The sequence below is a fragment of the Mercenaria mercenaria genome, chromosome 17 (genome assembly GCF_021730395.1).
Source record: "Mercenaria mercenaria strain notata chromosome 17, MADL_Memer_1, whole genome shotgun sequence".
Classification (NCBI taxonomy): domain Eukaryota; kingdom Metazoa; phylum Mollusca; class Bivalvia; order Venerida; family Veneridae; genus Mercenaria; species Mercenaria mercenaria.
The window spans coordinates 10,937,006-10,952,201 of NC_069377.1; the positions used below are offsets into that span (position 1 = coordinate 10,937,006).

Consider the following 15,196-nt stretch of genomic DNA (forward strand, 5'->3'; position numbering starts at 1 on the left):
CTTAGGTTCCAAAGTGGTTTTTACGCACGAGTGATTTTAACCTCGATTTGACTCTCAAAGTGGAAAACACTCATCGAGACATTTCGTTAGATACCCTACATGCCTATGTTCTGTCCAGTAACGAAGGAGAAAAACCGGATTGTAACGCATGAATGATTTTGTTTTAAACTCCGATATCTAGAAAATCATACGTGATAGACTCATAAAAGTATATATTTTCTGAACCTACTCAACAAGACCTTTCCAATGATGACGGTCTCGAGCCTCTTCGATGACTTTGAATTTTCATGACGTCATTTCCGGTTGGGAATCAGAGTTTTGAAATGTACACCACTGGGGCTTACCAAAAATGTTAAATACCAAGAACGTCAAAATTGACCCTAACTCACTAATTAAACGTTCTTCATTTTGGGGTTAAATTGAATAGTAGCAATATAAAGTGAAACTGGGCTTAGGTCCTTGAAATAGAATCCGTCCTATTGTTTAAAATAAAGGGACTGTATTGTTCTCCTTGAGCGTGTCCGAACACCTTTAGGCTCCACCTATTGTTTCTCGATGAGTCACCTCTGGGTGCGGCTCTCTATTATTAGGTAATTGTCTGCTACATAGAATATCGATTTTTCAAAAATTGACTCCACCAAAAACAAAATGGCGGATTTATATAGATAAAGAAGGATGACCTAGATCTATACAGATGAGGTTAACTACTGCAGTGTACTATTTTACTCCTTTCACAACAATAAGTAGACTACTCTCAAATGTTTAGAACACTGTCAAGAGAAGTTAAAGAAACATGGCCGTTGTCAAATGTAGGCGTTTATTAAAATCTTTTATGTTTTTCCAACTGTATACGAATAAAACTAATCCGATTTTGACCCTCATAAGCGTTAACAAATCTTCGTGCAGGACAAAAATAGCTAATTTATTACGCATTTTCATAAATATAATTTCATGGATTTCTTTTTCCAAATGTTTGGATGAGGCGTTTTTATAGTCATAGGTGTACACGAAAATAATTTTAGGTTCAAATCATGACCGGAAGTTTTTTTGTTTTTTTTTTCAAAATTCTAAGTCTTTGGACTTCTCATTACGTCACACTTTCCGGCGAAGAACGCGCTTTTTATACTACAATGCTAAAGTTATTGACCTTTATTTTAAGCACATTTCTGATCCACTACATTTACATTGTAATTCACTTAAAAGCTATATCGAAGTAATAGCGCCCTTTTCAGCACTGGTTATTCACGCGACATCTAATCTAGAAATTATCATTACGACAAAAAACAACTAAAAGTGTGGAGAGAATTACTGTAACCTCTAGAAGCTTTCAATTCAATCCACTTGTCATGATATTTGTATTGTATGGATGTTATACGTATCCATGTTATATGTCATGTATATCTTAATAAATAAATATGTTTAAACCAACAACAAAAAACTTGTATTCAAGGTGAACAAGAAAACAATACGTTTAGTCTACGTGTCATATTTTTATGCAAGAAAAGCAACACTTCACATTTCTTTTGAACTCCTCTTTTAAGTTTAGGAAATATACAAACGCATGCTACGAGTGAAATCTAAAAGCATTTTTCGAGGCACACAGAAAACAAAGAACTCTTCCAACTTTCTTTTGCCTTAAAAGGATAGGCTTTATTGTTGAGTGCAGTGACACACTGCGTATTTGATAAAGTAAACATAATATAATATCGGAAGTTCACATATTCGTTTATATTCGCTACCGTATTCACATGAAAAACATTTAAGGCAAAAAGGATACACGCGATGGATAATTATCGAAAACAAAAGTTGATATGTTTTTTTCTATGTATGGTTGGCATGATAGCAATCATGTTCGAAGTGATCGGTTGTTTTACCGAAGCATGGCTAAGATATGATATGGACATACATATTGAACGCCTCTTCAATTCATATAAGAAAAAGGGCTCGGTGTCCATTGGATTATGGACAGTCACAGCCTGCGAAACCGAAGAAAGCAACTCCATTTATACGGTCAAACCTGTGACAGTATGCAAAACAGCTACTATTGAGCAATTAAACAAGGCCATTGCTATGTCTAATGGCACTTTCAAAGGTTTGTTTGTTAGTGATCTGTCTAAACGTAAATTTCCCAGAAAGGGTCTCTAGATAAAATAATAAATACCAGAAAAACTTGGATCAGTTAATTGCTGTAAGTAGTATACACGTATTGAGAGGCTTGCCAGTTAAAAGTCAACACTATTGCCCGGGGTAAGAAGGTCGAGGGTCAATAGTTTAGACTATTGACCGGCAACCCAATCAGTACTTTTTTTATGACATGACGTCAGAAAATAATTTTCACAGCTTTATTTTTTTAAATTTTGACTTAATAATTTTATCTAATACTAACATTTATTGTGCACATCATATACTAATATGCATCACATGTTCCACATGTTCTTTCTGTTTTGTTCTGTTTTGTACTGTAAAACCATGTTCTTTTTGTGTTCTGTTCAGAAAAATTGCACATTGATGTTTACAAACTATGGACCAGTGATTTATATAAATGTTTAAGTCGTAAGCACACTATACGTAGAGATTCGCTTAAACAACGATTCGGTCCAATGCACTTTGTTTAGATTGTTTACATAATTTGTAACTTGTTAAAATCTGGAAAACAATATTTGTGGCTATTATTTATGTTTGCTTCTTTGATTCAGAACAAGGGAAGGAATTTCTGAAGAGTTTTCTCCCGCAAAAGATTCTAACAGTAGCCGGTGGATTGCTAGCAATATGCAGCTTAGTGCTAACACACGCGTTCGCCAGGAATAAGCCGAATGAAACTACGGGATCTTACACAGTGAGCGCAGTTTCCTGCATAGTTTGCTGGGTCATATCAGGTAAGACATAGGAAGACTGTTTACACCAAATAAAAAGTTCCTGCTCATTGTTACACAATCTGAGTGGCCGAAAACAAAGTTCCAAATTGTTGAAGAAATATGGTATAATGAGTCATATAAGGATTCTTTAGTATAGTCAATTTGATGTATATGACTATAAAACATAAATCATAAAACATAAAATACTATGTAATTCATATATGAATTATAAGAGACTGCCACAAACAAAGTTGATGTAACAGTTATATTTTTGGCTTAGTTTTTTTAGAAAAGATATAGACCACTTCCATTGCGAATTTCTGGCTATATATGATTCTTGTATCAACGAATTGCTCTAAAGTACTGAAACGTGTCTCAATCAAGATTTAATTGTATATATGAAGTAAAGAAAATAATAAATATAATGTAACCAAACTTTGTTTTGGAGAACGATGCAACGCGCAGTGCGGAACTGAACTTTTGGGCCTTTACACATACACCTTGATCTCCCCGGACAGCACGGTAAGGCTGAACACCACTAAATCCGGCTGTTCTTTATTTCATATAAAATCCACTTACTTTATAACGGTTTTTCGACATTCTCTAGCATATCAGATTTTCAGAGACTTATATGCCCATATTGAATTATATAATTACTTTAGAAAAAGAAAAAGAAAAGAGGGTGTTAGCTTTTATATAAGAAAACTACAGTTCGTTAAATACAACCCGCTGAATTTACTCCTTTTCGCTTCTTTCAATTTCTCTTTTCGAGACCTTAAATTCTTACGCCGCCATTTTTACCTAGCATGCGATAGGAACATGCCGATTTCGACAGAATGTTAAGTAATACATGCTGAAACGCAGTAGAGTAAAAGAAAACACGATGCTATTGAGAAAGGGCACGAGGAAAGGGAGAAAGATTAGCACTATTTATATTTGGACTACTTGTGATAGACCAGCGGAGGCTTACATTTGATTTGGTAGTGATCTGCCTAAATGGATGTAGCGCTAGGGGAAGTAATCGCTGCGGGGGAGTACTTAGTACGAAAAATTAAAGATGAAGTAAACAACTTTATGTAAATTTAAAATGATTCAAGTTGTATATATTTTTATAATATTTAGGAAGTGTTAAACGTGCACATATTTTGGAAAGGTCCTTTAGATACCTAAACGGCTAAAACAAAACTGATCCTAATCCATCATTTGTTGGAAACCGGAAATTTACGGAAATCACCGGCAATTTTCTGCCATTTTACAGCCGTCTGCTCGCGAATTCATAATAAACATGTCAATAAAGTGAATATCATCATTTTTATTTGAACAAGACTAAACACATTTTTTATTGAATTTTATCCATTATTCACTACTGTCACAGATTTTTGAGAAAACAAATGTTTCAGTTTTATGATATATATGTATGATTATGGGGTTACTGCATAAATAGGGGTATAAAAGATATCAATTTTCTGCAACATGGTTCCCCCAAGAAAGGTCTACTGTATAGGTTACCCTTAGCTGTAACCTGAGAGATTTGTAAGATACAAAATGTATGTTATTCACTTCAGTAACCTACATTTTTTGTTGTCATAAGAATTTCAGTCACTTGTTTTATATGTTTAGAGATTTTAAAGACCTTTCTCAAAATTTATAGGTTTATATGATTTCTAAATATAATAAAAGGACATAAACAATTTGAGAATTTTAGCGAATAAAGTCTCATAAAGCTTTATGCTCAAGCTTAGAGAAAAGGTTTTCTGATCATTTTAACAATTCAGACAAACAAATACCGAATATAATTAATTTGTTTTCCTAATAAATGCAGTCTAATTATTTAAACAGATGCACTGCTGGGCATTTCACAACCGCACACGAAGTTATCGGTTGAATAGTGCACGTATTTTTAGTCAAGCTGAATGCAGTTTCATAGAGAAACTTAGTGTTAATGTATTGAAATAAGAAAAAATAGTGTTTAGCGGTTTTAAGTTTATTCGGAACGGTCAAAGGCGAGCTAGTAACCTTTACATTTTGTGACCCGGCGGTCTAGTGGTAACACGTTTGACTATTAATCCAATGGTCCGGTGTTCGAATCGCGGTCCAGGCACTAATTTCTGAGATGCTCTTGGGTGTCTCCCATCTAACTAAGAGACTAGTACTGGTTCTTCCAGGAAAGACGGCTTCTGGCTATGTGCCTGTACTAGTAGAGGATGGATTTGGCGCCCTAAGTGGCTGCGTTTGCGCTATGTATTTAGCGTCTTTGAACATGTTTATTAGGAAAAGGGCGCTATATGAATCTGGTATAATACATAACTCTGGTATAATATATTGTTTTCAGGTGCACTACTGTTTACAGCTGTGGGTATCCAGAACCACAACAATGCTAATTTTGAAAAAGAAACTCGAATGGAGGCTGATAAACCGGAAATAAGAGACATATTGACATTTTCAGTCGGTTCTCAGGCTTCCATCATTTTGTTGGGTATGTATACATCATGTGTAATAGTAATCACCCCTCAACAAAACTATATATAATAGTAATCATTCCGTAACAAACCTATGTGTAAAAGTAATCATTCCTTAACAAAACCATGTGTAATAGCAAGGACGTAAATATCTACGGTGAAAATTGACGATAAATATAACAAGCAGCTTCTAAATAAATTACTATTTCGTTTCCAAATGGATTTATATAACGTTTGGACCATTTATGTAGTGAATGATTTTTGTTGCGCAGGTTATCGAGATCGGCCGAAATTTTTTAGTGAAAATCGGAGCCAAATGACAGAATAAAAGTAATAAAAATGGCGAGAATGAAAATGCGTAAAGTTTTCACCGTAAAGCAAGATCCGGACAATGCCGATAAACTTGATCTTATAATGAGCTTGTTGACTGATTTATCTGCCGACATGAATAATACTTACATTTTTGATTTTTGATTTTCTCGGTGTTTAATTCGTAATTTAGCTTTATAGTACCTGTATGTTTTGGGTACATTTTCCAGCCTGATTTCGCAGAAGTACGGGTTTTGAGGCTATTGCCGTATATTTTTACTTATATTCAGACCTCGGTTCAATTTAGATTTATTCTTATTTGAAAAGAATTTTGTCAGCGTTTCATGTATTCCTTCGAAAAAAATATGCCAAATAATGGTTTACGGACTTGACGTGGGGCTGGGTGTTAATTTGTCGATCGCTGATTGATTATTCAATTACTGAACAAGTGCTCGGTGAAAATCGACGATTATTGTCGGAAATTGTCGAAGGTAGCGCAAAGGTTCATGAGAGAATTAAAAAGTTAGTCTCGTTTACTGATAATCGATAATTTCTTATTCAGTCAATTTATATGTCCTTGGTAATAGTAATCATTCCCTAGCAAAAACTATGTGTAATAGTAATCATTCCGTAACAAAACCTACGTGTAATGGTAATCATGCAATGGCAAATTACATGTCCATTACCTTTATCTATCTTGTTATGTTTCAGGAATTGGAGGTTCATTTGGAGTACTCCTGGCACCAGTTATAGCTATAATGATTGTCTGCCGCATTAGAAGTGGTAATGGTGTGGAGGGATATACAAAGCTGTCCGTAATGCAGAAAGATTGTGCTTAATACCTACGACAACACCACCTACAACCGCAACATCAACATAAATTTCAGGATTCAATGTCTAAAGTCTGTCTCGCCTAATTTTGGATGATTTATACTCCGATGCGTTCCAATACTTCATATCAGCCCAAAGTTGGGGAGACAGTCTTAGTTCCAGGTTACCGAAACAGTTTACTCCCTTTGCAAATCTTGCAGCCATTTGGGGGTTAAACTTGTATATGTGCCATAAGGATACTTTATAAAATCAGTTAAAAATCTAAGGACACTTGTCAAATTTCTTCCCATGTGCAGAGATTACATACGTAGCAACAACACAAGAACATTCTTTTATCGGTAAACAGAAGATAAATTCTTGTCTAATCTGTAGTAGAGGGCTGCCAGGGGAGATAATGTGTGCTATGTGAAAACTTTCACAGGGCTAAAACATTGTCATATTAAAGTATCTTCACAGTTAACCCCCTTTGCAAGGTAAATTCAAAGGTATAGTAGATATCTATAAGTTTTCCTCTGTAATAGCTGTCAGCTTCCTACCGTCTCCATGGCGTTTTATCATTCTTCCACATCCGCTTCCGCTTCAGACAGACAAGCTCTGTAAAAAGAGATCGAGGTTCCTAATGACCTATCGTTTTATATCTTTAGTTGCTGACAGGATGGATTACATGCTGATTTTTTTCATTACATGATTCATAAACTTACGCGTTATATTATGACGATGTTACATTTTTTTTGTATCGTTAATTCAAATAAAATTCTCTCGCCATCCATTACCATACTTCATTTCTTTCAGACTTGCACTTTGATTTGTTTTGTGTTTCTTAATTCACATTCTGGCACTGCCAAGCTTTTTCCTGCTTTAGCAACAATTCTTACACGTGCATTTAATGAGAATAAATTGAAATTGTATTGTTTTCGTTTGTCTTTATTAGTCTTTATTATGAATACCAAGAATTCTTTTGATGGGAACTTAAAACGAATTTATGATACCAACATTTCATTTAATGATATCTTAAAATGTATTTAGTGATATCACAAAACTGATTTATTATATGATATTCTTAATTCTATTTAACAAAATCTTAAATTCATTTTTAATTATTATTGGATATCTTAAAACTGAATTATAGATTTCATTAAATGGAATTAAGGAGTTCAGGATGTCCGATAATTGAACTGTAGATTTTTTTGTGAAATCTTTAAATCATATAAAAATGTAAATGATTAAGGATATCATAAAACAAAGAATTTGTGATATCAGAAAAATGATTTAATGATATCACAAAATGAATTAGTGATATCCATAAAGGTATAAAGGATGTCCAGAAATGAATTTAGGATAAAGCAATTAAACAGTGAATAAATAGTAAAACGAGACCCCATATAAAAATAATATTTATTTCTTGTTGTAATTGGTTCGCTATGTCATAAAAAGTGTAATTATAACAGGTAAGATGAAAATGATAAATAATTTTATATGTCTGAAGATATAATGTATACTGGTATCTACTTACAAAATATTTCACATATAGCGTATCAGTTGACAGCGGATTAAGCATCTCATATAACAGGCATTTTTGCCTGTTCTTTATCAACACGAAACGAAATTATATCAATTGGTAAAGGATTAAACATTTCATACAACATACATGTCTGTCTATTCTGTCTCTTTACGAAACGAAAATCAAGAATTATATGAACAGGTAAACAAAATATCTTGATTTGTTCTTGATAGTGAATATGTAATATATGTATGTGTTTTCTCGACAAGACTACTGTTCAATTACAGAGAACTGAAACATAAAATTTATAGAAATACAATAACAAACTGGTTAACTTTAACAAGATATATTTGTAAAACACGCACCCCAAGATCACTATGACTTTTGTCCTTTGACCTGCTGACCCCCAAAACAAGAGACAATCATCCGATGAAATTTGACAACTGTAGGCCAAAATGTTCTTCAGTTATCGAGCGGAAACCGTTTTCAGTCCAAGTCACCGTGACTTAAACCTTTGACCTACTAATCCCCAAAACAATAGGATCATTTACTGACCACAGGCAATAATCCTATGAAGTTTGACGCCTGTAGGCCAAATACCGATTGGAAACCGTTTTCAGTCCCAATGTCACTGTTAAATTACCTTGACATTTGACTTACTGACCCCCAAAAAAGAGGGGCCCCTAGTGACCACAGGCAATCCTCCTTTGATGTTTGACGCCTGTTACTAAGGCCTCTGCGATCTTCAGTTATCGATCAGAAAGGGGTAGACTGACGAACAGAAGGATGGTCCGACCCCGTTGGGAGGCATTATAACTATACAAAACTGAAGATCAAAATGTAAGAATATTGCAAAACATATCATAGTGTATTTATGTCTGGAGGAAATGAACATACAAAAATCATTCAGAACAGGATTTCATAATATTTTCTAAGTATATAAGTTTCTTTAATGCACCGATAAAAGGGACAAGTTAGGATGAAACAATAATCATTTTCAATTTTGATTAACACACACACACACACACACACACACACATATAAAAAAAAATAATAATAATATCTTTGATATCAGTACCAATATGCCTACCATTTTTTATCATTAATCAAAGAATGTTAGGGTTATAGCAAGATTGCGGACAGTGGTGACATCTGAAAAATCGTTCTCAGTTTATATGTTTTTATTGAGTAAATATTGAAGGATCGGTGAGACTTTTAGGTCGGGGAAGTATTTAGGAGAACTTTGCTTACCAATGTGTAAAAATTTGGGACTTTTAATTGAATAATGGATGTAGCAGCTGACTTTCAAATACCAGTGCAAAATCGTTTTCATTGTCTAAGTGCGCGAAAATATAGTTCTAAATATACACATGACAGGAAATACGTGAACAAACAACACGTATTTCAAATTGTTTTTTAATCTGCCATGGCAAAATGATGAATGAGCCGCTCCATGAGAAAACCAACATAGTGCATTTGCGACCAGCATGGATCCAGACCAGCCTGCGCGTCCGCGCAGTCTGGTCAGGATCCATGCTGTTCGCTAATGGTTTCTCTAATTGCAATAGGCTTTGAAAGCGAACAGTATGGATCCAGGCCAGACTGCGCGGATGCGCATGCTGGTCTGGATCCATGCTGGCCGTAAATGCACAATGTTGACTTTCTCATGGCGCAGCTCAATTTTTCTTTCCATGGTAGAATCATTTTGCTATGGCAATGCATTCTGCCATGGCAAAAGACGGCTTTGCCATTGCAAATTTATATTTGCCATGGCAAGTGTAATCTGTTCATACATATTGTTTTACAAAGAAGACTAGTTGTGTTACGAAATCAAATTGTTCTAACTTTCAAACTGGTTAATAAATATTACAATTTAAGACACTTCATTTTTGTGTGAAGCGTCTGAATTTGCCAAATACCGGCGTGGCGAAAAGAAACCGGTGGATATTTATGAAAGGTAGTTTCAGAAAAAGTACTAATTTCACCGACATATTTTGTTTGTCCAGTGACCAGACGTGTAGCCTTAACATTCTCGTGTGTTTCCAAGTTTCAGTACAAGAAGGTTATCTCCACTTGAAAAAGAATTTGAGAAATTATTTTAAAACGAACTTAACAGCTGAATCCATATGTATTGCATTCACACATCAAATGAACCACTTCCGTTCTTTTCATCAATAACGATATACATGTACCATTGACACTCCACTCCGATCTACAACGACTATATCTTAGAAAAATGAAACAAGCACAGTCAATCCAAAAAGAGGCATGTGCATTTAAAAATGCAATGACAAAATCGTGATGTCGACCTGTCAGTAGAGACATGAATACGCCATAAAGAGATCCAATTTCTACCTCGATACAGTTTCATAGATATCTGTGCACTACAAAATTGCCTTTATGGTTTGTCGATAAAGTGACGCACATACATACAAAAACACGAAGATTTTTTTTCTTTCTTGTTTGTTTACATTGCACAGGATAGTTATTATTGTTTTCAGATATAAATCGTAAGGCTAGACTTGTTGATATTTAATGATAATTACCGGCTATTATTTTTGTTATTTTTTATGTTATAGATAAATATTAAGATCGTTAAATTATGACCAATTTGTGCATGAGTAGCTTTAATCTTATATTTTGATAACAGAAGTTTGCACTTAGCCATCCATTTCTCTTTGATATGTAAAGTAAAGATATGTGCTTTGAATTTAGGACATATAAACGCATGCATCGAGTTAAATCTTAAAGTTTTTTTTCGAGGCACACAGAAAACAAATAATTCTTCCAACATTCCTTTCCCTTATCAGGAGTGGTTTTGTTGTCGACTGCACTGACAAATGGCGTATTTGATAAAGTTAAAGTTAAAAGTTCATAATGATATCAGAACTTCATCAAGTCGATTATATTGGCTACTGTTTTCATATAAAACATATATTTTAAAGCGAAAAGGATATACGCCATGGATAATTATCGAAAACAAACCCGGATAAAGTTTTTTCTAGGCTTGATCGGCATGATTTCAATCATGTTTCAATTCAGCGGTTGTTTTACAGCATCGTGGTTAAGATATGATATGGACATACATATTCAACACGATTTCAGTTCTTATAAGAAAAAGGATTCGGTATCCATTGGATTATGGACAGTTACTCTTTGCGAAAGGAATGAAAGCGGCTACGCGGCCGACCCAGTGACAGAATGCAATTCAGCTACTATTGACCAATTAAACAAGGCCATTGCTATGTCTAATGGTACTGTGAATGGTATGTTCATTTGAGATACATGTATATCTAAAACAGGTGTCAAAATATTACAAGAAACGTAGTTGACTGTACACCTTTTCTGCACTTGAAGGTTTTTCCTTCATTTCGTTTTAAATATAAAGCAATGTTTTAACCTGAAAATCCTCAAGCCCTAACTGAGAATGGAACCCGGAATTTCTCATACCTAAGATAGACACTCTAGTTCGCCCTTAGACTCTATCCTTCTATATGCACCCCTCAATTTTAGAATGTGTCCTCGAATTCAAGAAGTGAACTTAGACAAAAATATTTTCAATTTTTTCCAGAAGTCATTTTAGGGAAAATTAGCCCGCTCCCTAGCGGCCATGGTTTTAGATGGCAAGAACTGATAGAGAGGAACATTGCTGCGAATCTATTTTGAAATCAAGCCATAAATTTCAGAGGAGATTCTAAAATTACCCATATATCCATACAGGGATGATAACCATTTTTATAATGAAACACAATGATATGAAGGAATTTGGTAAATATTCACTAAAGGAACTTTGCTACGAAAATATTTTGTAATTTGGCCAACGTTTTTTTTTTAAAGTTTTCGATATAGTCATATCGTTAAAATTAACCAGCCCCGTTACGGCAATGTTTGGAAACGAACTGAATGATTTCAAGGAATTTGGTAGAGGTGTATCCAAGCCGGTACATTTCTGTGAAATTATTATATTTTTGGTTGCTATGACAACCAGAATTCTACATGGATGATCTACATTTCAAGGGCTCTGAAAGGGAACATTCTTATGAACTTTGGTTGAAATGTGGTTGGTGGTTTAGGCGGAGATATCCTCTAAATAAATTGTGGAAGGACGACGGCCGGCCTGACGACAAACATCGAACGAATCTAAAAGATCATCATGAGCTCTTCGTGACTTATAGTATTTTTTTTTTAAATATATGTGGTAATAATACAAAAAAGTGGAGCTTTAATGATTCTCCGAATATAAGATTTTTTTTTTCAATATAATGCCACGGTAAATCATCGGTTTTTTGCGTTCTTTCCGAAAATGCCATTTTCGGACGACATATTTCTCGCGTTTTTGTCTCCTTTCAGAAGAAGGGAAAGAATTTTTGAAGAGCTTTCTACCGCAAAAGGTTCTAACAGTGGCCGGTGTTTTGCTAGCATTTTGTAGCTTCGGGCTGACATCCCTTAATCCAGTGGAAACTGCAGGATCTGACATAGTGGGCGAAGTTCCCTGCGATGTTCCCTGCGAAGTTCCCTGCATTGTTTCCTGGATCATATCGGGTAAAACATAAAGAGGGCCGAAAAATACATTAAATGATAATATTACATGAATAAGGATATCACATAATTAAAGTAGTGATCGGTGGGAAGTTGGTAAAGCAGTAGCAGCAATGATAAAAAATTGTATAAATGATAAAAACTATGGTGTTCCGTTTGGACAATCGTGACTTTTTATTGATTCCTAAACAGCGATGCACGATGGTACGATGATGAGAACGCGATGGCGCCATGGCATGATGATGAAACAACGATAGTACGACGACGAAATCGCAATGGTACCATGGTGATATGTCGATGTAATATCGCGTTTTCATCATCGTAGCATCGCATTTTCATCATCGTACCATCATGCAATAAAAAGTCCAAATGGAACACTGTAAAAACAGAATTACAACTAAATTGAGTATTTAGCAGTCTTGAGTCATGTCTAAATTTTATATACAGTTCGTTGGTAAGCACAGGCCAAAGACCAGCTAGTAATTTTTACATTTTGTTTTCAGGGACGCTTGTGTTTGCTGCTGCGGGTATCCAAGATCAATACAATGCTAATTTTGAAAAAGAAGTGAAAATGGAAACTTCAAAACTGGAAATAAAAGACCTGTTGACAATTACAGTCGGTTCTCCGACCTCTATCATTGTTTTTGGTATGTACAAACTATGTGTAAGAACAATCATTCCGTAACAAAACTGTGTGTTATAGTTTTCATTCCATAACAAAACTATATATTTGTTATTTATCATAGTGACACTATGTGTGTTAGTAATCTTTCCGTAACAAAACTATGTGTGATAGCAACCATTCCGTAACAAAACTATGTGTGATAGCAACCATTCCGTAACCAAACTATGTGTACCAGTGATCACTAAATAACAAAAAATTAATATACTAGTACCAAATATAATTTTAATCATTAAATTACAAAAATATGTATAATTATATTTCGGGTGTATGTAAAAAGGGTGTGAGGGGAAGTGGGGGGGGGGGGGCACGTAAAGATGGAGGGAGGTAAAACCATAAAAATATAATACAACATACGCTGCGGAGAAGAAGCAAGTTTAAGGTAGGACTTCGCCTTAAAGCGTCAGTACCCATTGTGAAAACGAGAACATGAACGTGTTTGGGGCATGCCAACCTCATACTTGCCTTCTTTTCAACTTCTTGTAAAATAGTTCCCCATCCTGATAAGCTCTAATACAAGTGACAAAATAAAATATTTCATATAATGAAACATATAAAGAGGGACCGTCCGAGGTTTCACTACACCAAGATACTCAATAATTTGTCGGAATTTAGAGCACCAATAGCGTAACCTTTCGGGGCAGGACTAGACAGTTTGCTTTGTAAAAGTCCAGTCCCTCTGTCCGTTATGTGTAGGATTTAGGAGAAAAGCACAATGGAGTCTCACACTTCATAAAATAAGATAGCACTCTGACTAATTGCACACCAAACAGGCACTATATGCCCAACCATTTTTGCATTTTATCCTCGTTTGATAGATTTTCAACAGTTTTTCAAATATTTTATTTAAATAAATAATATGCTTATCTTTTCGTGTTCTCAATCCCTCATATAGTATTCGGGTGTGCAAGACTAACTTTAAGACGTGTTGTATTTCTTTAAAAGTTCGAATAACCCCGTGGTAAAATTTAGTGAAAGGCTTCGTGTAGTTTTTGATAGCGGTGACCGTGTTATAATAGTTTTCTTGTACTATACAGATCTCTGTGATTAACATCCATTTTAAGGATGCTCTTGCAGAAACGAGTAAGCTGTAATACATTGTTTATAGACCCCTTATGATGTTGCTTGCTGGACACTCTTGATGCTTTATATACAAGATTTCCACAAGGTATGTTTGTTCTATTTCAGGAGTGGGAGGTTCAGTTGCAATGCTTCTGGCAGTGACTATAGCTCTAATGGTGATCTATCGCACCAGAAAAAGTAAACCTACGGAGCGACATTCAAACCAGGCTATTTAACGTAATGGAACCGCGACGGCAATCGGCAATCTCCGCTTGATAACGTATTCGCCGAAGAATACCGAAGTAGAATTTGGAGATTGCGAAATCACACGGAAATTGCCGAAAGTCATTTCGGGTCCACTACCTAAAAACAGTTATCGGCGTCGAAGGATTGTGTTATACTCGCTGCCTACCTGAAGCCGTTTTCAAATCTGCCATTGAACAACAACCACAACAGCCACAACAACAAAACAACATTTATCTCTATGCCTGAGAGAGATGTACAGTTTGTATAGTGGCACAGGGTAAAAGGCAGTTAGACAAACTTGAATGTTGTTCAGTTGCTCAAATTATTGAGCTGATTCGTAGGATGCCATTATATTGATATGATGGAGGTACAGATATTTAGATAATTTCGACTCCCTCCTTTTTATAAAGGAATACTACTTGCTAATATGGAAAAAAAACACAATATATTGCCGGTAAGAAGGATAACTATGTACGTCCTTGATATTTGAAAGTCTTGTGTGTGTTTCCTCGTTATTATGACGTTTGACGCTATATGAAGTGATAGTTGCGACGTTCAAAAAGCAATTATTGCATAAAAATATGCAATCATTCAGTCTTATTCTTTTTTTTGATAGGAAAACAAAACGAGCCGTGTTAGACTGATCTTCAAAGTCAGCTTCTGGTTACGCAGTATTATAATAATAAAAGAAGCCGCAAAACCAAAAAAACAA

At 35.0% G+C, this 15,196-nt stretch overlaps 2 protein-coding genes across 4 annotated transcripts; both read left to right on the forward strand.

Moving 5' to 3' along the window:
* Positions 1-1,684: 1,684 nt before the first annotated feature.
* Positions 1,685-7,362, forward strand: LOC123537047 (uncharacterized). The gene is made up of 4 exons (XM_045320587.2): positions 1,685-2,092; positions 2,697-2,876; positions 5,188-5,331; positions 6,335-7,362. Exons 1-4 carry the CDS (start codon positions 1,783-1,785, stop codon positions 6,460-6,462), a joined length of 762 nt encoding a protein of 253 aa, XP_045176522.2. The 5' UTR covers positions 1,685-1,782; the 3' UTR covers positions 6,463-7,362.
* Positions 7,363-10,769: 3,407 nt separating this feature from the next.
* On the forward strand, positions 10,770-15,193 carry LOC128550282 (uncharacterized). 3 transcript variants are annotated; one of them, XM_053529020.1, is made up of 5 exons: positions 10,771-11,221; positions 11,527-11,723; positions 12,306-12,497; positions 12,998-13,141; positions 14,365-15,193. In XM_053529020.1, the coding sequence occupies exons 2-5, from the start codon at positions 11,678-11,680 to the stop codon at positions 14,472-14,474; spliced, it is 492 nt and encodes a 163-aa protein (XP_053384995.1). In that variant the 5' UTR covers positions 10,771-11,221; positions 11,527-11,677; the 3' UTR covers positions 14,475-15,193. The 3 variants fall into 3 exon arrangements, with proteins under 3 accessions (XP_053384993.1, XP_053384995.1, XP_053384994.1); XM_053529018.1 differs by lacking the exon at positions 11,527-11,723 and having other exon boundaries at positions 10,770-11,221; XM_053529019.1 differs by lacking the exons at positions 11,527-11,723; positions 12,306-12,497 and having other exon boundaries at positions 10,774-11,221.
* The last annotated feature ends 3 nt before the right edge of the window (positions 15,194-15,196 follow it).